At 55.3% G+C, this 6251-nt stretch overlaps 1 protein-coding gene across 2 annotated transcripts in view; it reads right to left on the bottom strand.

Annotated features, from left to right (window-relative positions):
• KIRREL1 (kirre like nephrin family adhesion molecule 1) overlaps positions 1–4342 on the bottom strand; it is a 98121-nt gene extending 93779 nt beyond the window's left edge. The window contains exon 1 of one of the 2 annotated variants that reach the window (XM_003795229.2): positions 4239–4342. In XM_003795229.2, the coding sequence (XP_003795277.1) occupies positions 4239–4290 (52 nt within the window). In that variant the 5' untranslated portion in view covers positions 4291–4342. The remainder of the gene's footprint in view (positions 1–4238) is intronic. The other variant, XM_003795230.1, reaches the window with a different exon arrangement.
• Between the last annotated feature and the right edge of the window lie 1909 nt (positions 4343–6251).

Genomic DNA, 6251 nt, shown 5'->3' on the forward strand with positions numbered 1-6251 from the left:
AAAAAAAAAAAAAAGCCTTTAACACTGTCACATTATGAAAGAAAAATGATTTACACCAAAAAATGTAGGATAGCATTTCAGAATAAAGGATTATTTTAAAAGTTTGAATAAGTTTACCTTTATAAAACACTCACCCCCTTTTCCTCCTAGTTCTCCTGCTGTGGGCGAGGAGAAATGCTGTCCCAGCCCAGCATCAACTCTGGCTGGCACGGAGGAGCTCTGGCCAAAGCAGAAGGTACAGGCTCTGGGGTCAGCTGGCTCCTAGACTACCAACAATATAATCAATGTGTCTAAACCTCCATTTCTCATCCATGAAATGGGGATAATTACAGAGCCAGCTCAGGGGACTGTTGTATAGATTAAATCAGATAATGCATATAAAGTAGTTAACATAAGGGCTTAATAAATGACCATTATTATTTCCAGACTCTGAAATGCTGCCACCTTGGGGCTAGCGTCCCTCCTCTTCTCACAAGAAGGCTCTGGTTCCTTCTCTGGTTCCAACACCAACCTCTTCCAATTTGCTGTCTCCTCAAGACCCTTCCCCAGACCTTTTCTGAGGTTTGTGACCAGAGAGGGGCTGGTCAGTTTCTCCTGGTGTCGGGTAGGGGGCTGTGCCATAACCCTGTGTTCTCTAAAAGAGATACAAAGAAGAGGCTTACTGAAGCCCAGGACCAAGGATCTGGGCAGGGGCTGAAAACAGAATCATAACACAGCAATGAAAAGGAGGTGCAGACAACCCAGCGGCCTGTCTCTTCATGTCCAGCCGCTCACTTGTTGGGCACGTCTCATGGTGCCACACACCCGCTCCACCAACTTTCCACAGATTAACATACTCAACTGCCATCACAACCCTGTAAGTGTCGCTATTCTCCTCACTTTACAGATGCGCAAACTGAGGCAAAGAGAAGACGGGTAACTTGCTCAAAGCTTACACAACCAACAAACACTGGAAATGGGAGCTGGTTGCAAGTCTGCTCCGTTCCTTCCAACACTGCAGAGCTCTCACCAAATCAACTGATATCTAAGGGACACTTACCATATGTTTAGTATTGTGCCAAAAACTCTAGGATAACAGAGAAAGTAAGACTTAGTCCCCAGGACAGGAAGAGGTCCTAGAGGAATAAGTAGGGTGGATGGGGAGAGGAGAGGCTTCCTGCCCCCAGGTCCCGAGGACTAAGGCAAAACCAGGATGACAATCACTCAGGTGTGGGAAGGAGCGGGAGTGAGAAAGCCTGGGCTATTCCTCCTCCTGAGTGGGGCTCTCTGGAGCCCAAGGCTGTGGCACGTGAGTACTTACTTCATGTCCTCCCTTTGGGTCCAAGTGAGCAGAAGGCAGAAAGAGGAGTCCAGTCAAGGTCAAGGAGAGGGCCCAGTATCCTGGTTTCTGCCACGTCTCCCCTGCCTCTCCCTCAACCTCAATGGCCTGCCCTGGGCAGAAGTGGGACATCTGGAGTGTGTGTCTTATGTGGTATGGAGAGCCCAAGTATTCTGCAGACCTGAGGTCCTGCCAGGATGTAGCTGTACACAAAGGGCTGAATACAGAATTGAAGAGGTCTGTGGGCCTCTTCCCTTTACCCTCTACTCCCTTCAAAAGCTGTGGCAAGGATGCCAGGGTAGCTCCAGGGGCTGGAATGACGACCTGCCTCCTACCCCCACATCCACCCAGCCTCTGGAGGCAGCTCCCGCCCCGAGCCGGCCTGTCATCCCACATTGCTCTGATTAGCTATAATCTTTCTTTTTCAATTTCTCCTCCCTGAGACTAGGGAGCGAGAAAATCTCCCAGAAAATGAATAAATATTTCAATTTTCGGCGCAATCAGTCTGAGGAGCCGGCGCATGATGGAAATGGGGGGAAGGATAATGGTTTTCATTTAGATAAGATACAGAAAATTATTTAGTGAAAAATGAAGATTGATGAAGCCCATTGAAATTCTTTAAAATGCGATTTTTATTCTCAGCCTGAGCTGAATCTCCCCTTCCCCTCCTCTCTGCTCCCCTGAATTCTATAGACTTCTGCCACCTACTCCCCACCTCCGTCTCCTCACCACCACCCCTTATCCCCCTGCAGCCCCTCTTCCCTTACCGCCCCAGTCCCTGACCTAGAGCTCCAGAACCCCTTCTTTTTAAGGATGGAGGCCAAAGAGATGGAGTCTCACAAAGCCCTCACCCCCATGTGTGTTCCTGTCTCCCTAGACCCCCACTCCTTCCCTCCCTGCCTCCTCCCAGGTCCTTGCTTGAGCTTCCTCACTCAGTGATTTCCTCTCCCCTAGGTCTATTTTCTCCTTTTCTTTTCTTTGGTACCTCCCCCCCACCCAGACACTTTCACAGGGTCTTTGCTCTTACCCTGTTTCAGGCTCAGCATTCCTCAACCCCTTCCCCCTTTCCAAAGAGAGAAAGGCACACAACACACACTTCTGTACCGGTTTAATCCACATGTCTCTCCTGTTTGCTAACTGCAGCTTTTGTTCCTTAACACTCATTCGTATCCATGTTGCTGACATGTGAGGGCCGCAAGGAAGGAGCAGACATAAGCTTGCCCCCGACACATACCAGTACTGACCCCACCCCCTCAGCGCCAGCCCTCCCCCTCCCCCCTCCAGCAGCCTGGCTGAACAAAGTCAGAACTTAAGTCATCTTCCCAACTTTCTGCCAAGTGGCTGGGCTGGCCTGGCCCGCCAACCCTGAGGCCAGGCCTCCTTCCCCAGGGCACCACCTCCCGCTCCTGGCTCACACCATGGACGTGTGCCCTTCCCCTATCTTAAGTGTGTGTCGAGGGGGGCATGGGTCCCCTGTGTGGGGAAATGAAGCCAGACCTGTCCTCCCTAACTCAGCCCCTTCGCTTTCAGAGCTGGGGAGGCACCTGGCAAGGAGGAGGGGACCAGGGTAAAACCCCACCCACAAACCCAGGATGGAACTGAGAGCAAGGCAGTTAATACCGGAGGCTGTTCTAGCACTGCTGACCTCCCAGTTCCAGATTCCTCCCCCCAAAAAAGAGACCACCTCCTCCATTTTGTAGTCCCTACATCTCCGTAGGTGTCTGCCTACATGAACGAATGTCTGAGCAAGTTTCTTTGTTTGCTTGAGGGTTGTGTCTGTAAAGGGGTTTGTGTGTGTCCTTGTGATGGCTTGCCTGCATACATGCACCATGGGCATGAGTTTACTGCTTGTGTGAGTCTATGCCAGTCTAGGGAAGGAATGTGTCCTCCTGGGATGTGCTGTGTCCTCCTGGGATCCTGGGATGTGCTGCGTCTTTGTGTACATATATCTCTCTCAGTGTGGGGGATGTTTGTGGGTACACCTCCCTCTGTAGGTGAGTCGTCTGTCTCAGCGTCTGTGACTGTTTTATGGTGTTTGTGTGTCAATTCCTGCGTGTCAGCTCCATTTTGGGGGAGGGGGAGGAGCTCCACAGGATTAAAGCTTCCTCAGAGTCAGACCCCAGAAGCAGGAACCCACTTCACAGACCCCAACCCTGGCTGGAGTCCAGGCCCTTGGTTCCCTAAGCCCTAGTCCCTCCCACTCCCCAGCCCTGCCCAGCATACACTAACAATCTCATCCCCTCCAGCCACCTCCCTTACCTGCCAGCCTCTCCCCTGCCAATCGCAAATAAGTCCCAGACAGCACTACTCTCCCTACCCCAAGTGGGGTGTCAGTCCACCTGGAGTTCCTCCTCCATATCAGCCCAGCCTGATGCTGTACTTGGAATTCCACTCTCCCCAGTCAGGGGTTCCAAATCCCCACAGAGACCCCCGAGCACCTCTCCCTTCCTCTAGAGGTGGCAACCCCAAGTAGGAGCTGGGGTTCAGACTTAGACCGCCGGAAGGGCTGGTATGGAGAGGGGGAATCTTCTCCGCAACATCTTTGGGAGCGTGGAACCCAGCTTTCCTTGCATCCCAACCTCCAAAATCCTAAATCCAGCCTTCCCCTTAGGCAGGACCCAGGCAAACGGACCCCTGGCGCTAGAGGGAAGGCTGCCAGAGGCTCCGGAAGCGACTTTGAGCGTTCGAGTCCCCTTTTTACTCGGACCTCCAGCCCTCCCTGCCCCCATTCTCGGTTCTCCCGCGCAGCCAGAGGAAACAACTTGGGCAAATCAACGGAAAACTCCTCGCCAGCCCCGGCTGCTCCGCGCGCGGACCAAGCCCCCGCCTCGTGGCGTCCGGACCCCGGCGCTCCCCCTGCGGGGCGCATCCCTCGGCCCCGGGCAGAGACGAGCGTCCAGGGCAGGCAGGGGGCCCTTACCTTGGGAGAAAGTGTCGGAGAGAGTGAGGATCCAGACGAGGAGGCTCAGCATGCTGCCAGCTCGCCCGCCCGGCTGGGGCCCGGAGTTGGCGAGGGAGCTGGAGCAGGGGCTGGGGAGGAGGGAGCAGGGCCCGCCCCCGCCCGCCCGCGCCGCCCCTGCGCGCTCACGCGCGCGCGCGCACACTCACTCACACACAGACACGCGCACACAAACACAGACCCAGGCGCGCGCACACTCGCTCACACACAGACACACGCGCTCTCACACACAAACGCGCGCACACTGCGTGCGCGCGCACAAACTCAGTCCCCTTCCCTCCGTGTCTTTCTCTCCGTCCCTCCAGTCCCTTTCCTGTCTGTCCTGCTTCTCGCCCCCTGCCCCCGCCCTTAATTATTTCTAAACTCCAGCTTTATCTCTCCGAGTCTTTTCCGATCTCTGCGCTGCTCTCCCTTTCTCTCCCCTTCTCTTCCTCCCTCGCTCCCGCCCTCCAGTCTCCCCCTCCCTCTCCCCCGCCTGACGTCTACTCTCCCTCCGACGGCGCCTCCCCCGCCGCCCTCCCTCTGCCCCAGTGCGCTCACTGGCTCACACCCCTCGCTGGCACCGGGTGGAAAGCATAGCGAAGAGAGGGGACTTGAGGGCAAAGGGGGTAAAGGACGTGATGACCGCGGACTCCGGGACAGGCATGGCAGGACCCTGCCCGTCCGCACTTCCTCCGGTTTATGGACCCAGCCTTGGTGGCTGGCTATGGGACTAAGGAACCGGGATGGGGGGGGGGCGCATGGGCGAGGACAAGCGTCCGGCCCAGAGGATGACTGGGTTGGGGACAGTGTGCGTGTGCGTGTGCGCGTGTTTCCGTGTGTGTCTGGGGGAAACGGAGTTAAAAGAAACATAAAGATTAAAAACCTCTCTCTCCCCCTCTCCGTTTTTAATCCCACACCCTGACCCTAGACCCTAGTTTCCCCAAATCGAGAATTCTCAATTGACTGAAGAATGCTTGGGGGAGGGGGCACACATTCCTCTCCCAACCTACAAAACCCAGAGCCGAAAACCGGCTTCAGCGCCTGCCAGGGGCGTCCAGTCAGCTCCGGCGGGGCAGCCTAGATGCCGGGAGTCGTCTTCTGCAGTTGCTCCATCCTTTGTTCGATTTAGGCATCTGCCGGTCCAGGAGGAGAAGCCGACTCGAGGGCGCAGAAGGGCAGGGCCTCGCCTGGCCGGCCTCTCTGCGACCGGGAGGAGAGGGCAGGCCTCCAGGGTCTCTAAGCACACTGGAGTTTGAGATCCTTTGGGGTCAAAGAGACCTAAGAACTGGGAAGGGAACTCCTGGTGAGAGTAACCTGGACATTCAGCATCTCCCCTATCTTAAGGGCCCACTTTGGCCACCAGCTTCTTGCCCAACCCCTCACTAGATGCTTCTGCGCATGGGATTGATGAGAGGAGGCAGGTGGTCTGGACCCTGGGGGATGAATCCGGGGGAAATAACTGAAAAGTCACAGGAATTGCACAGTCTTGCAGTAATGCACTGGTCTGAAGAGGTCTCCGCCTCTTTCCTCCCAGATTCGAGGTCTCCCGGGTCTCTTAACACTCCCAGGCACCAGGCGGGATTTCGGCCCCTGCGGCCGGCGCGTGGCTCTCTGGTGCCCTCTGCCGATGAGTAGCAGCTACAGCTCCTGTTTCCCGCGCGGATCCTGATAACCAGCCAGGGGTGGGAACCTGAGGCCTCAAGGCCACACGTGGCCCTCCAGATCCCCCTCGACTGAATCCAAGCTGAAATGTAGATTCAGTCAAAAAGGCACACTCAAGGATCCAGAAGGCCACCTGTGGCCTGCAACCACACGTATGCACAGACCTGGAGAGTCCTTTACATGTTTGAAAACACATATGCACACCAGCAAATGCACCATGTCAGAATAAAGAGCTATACCCAGCCCACAGAAGCAGAAGTACAGTCCTCAACACAAAAAGGCACTGACACACACCCACATGAGGGTTTTCTGTTATTCATCCACTGACCA

This window comes from Otolemur garnettii, unplaced genomic scaffold (assembly GCF_000181295.1).
Source record: "Otolemur garnettii isolate 467f Iridium unplaced genomic scaffold, OtoGar3 scaffold00091, whole genome shotgun sequence".
Classification (NCBI taxonomy): Eukaryota; Metazoa; Chordata; class Mammalia; order Primates; family Galagidae; genus Otolemur; species Otolemur garnettii.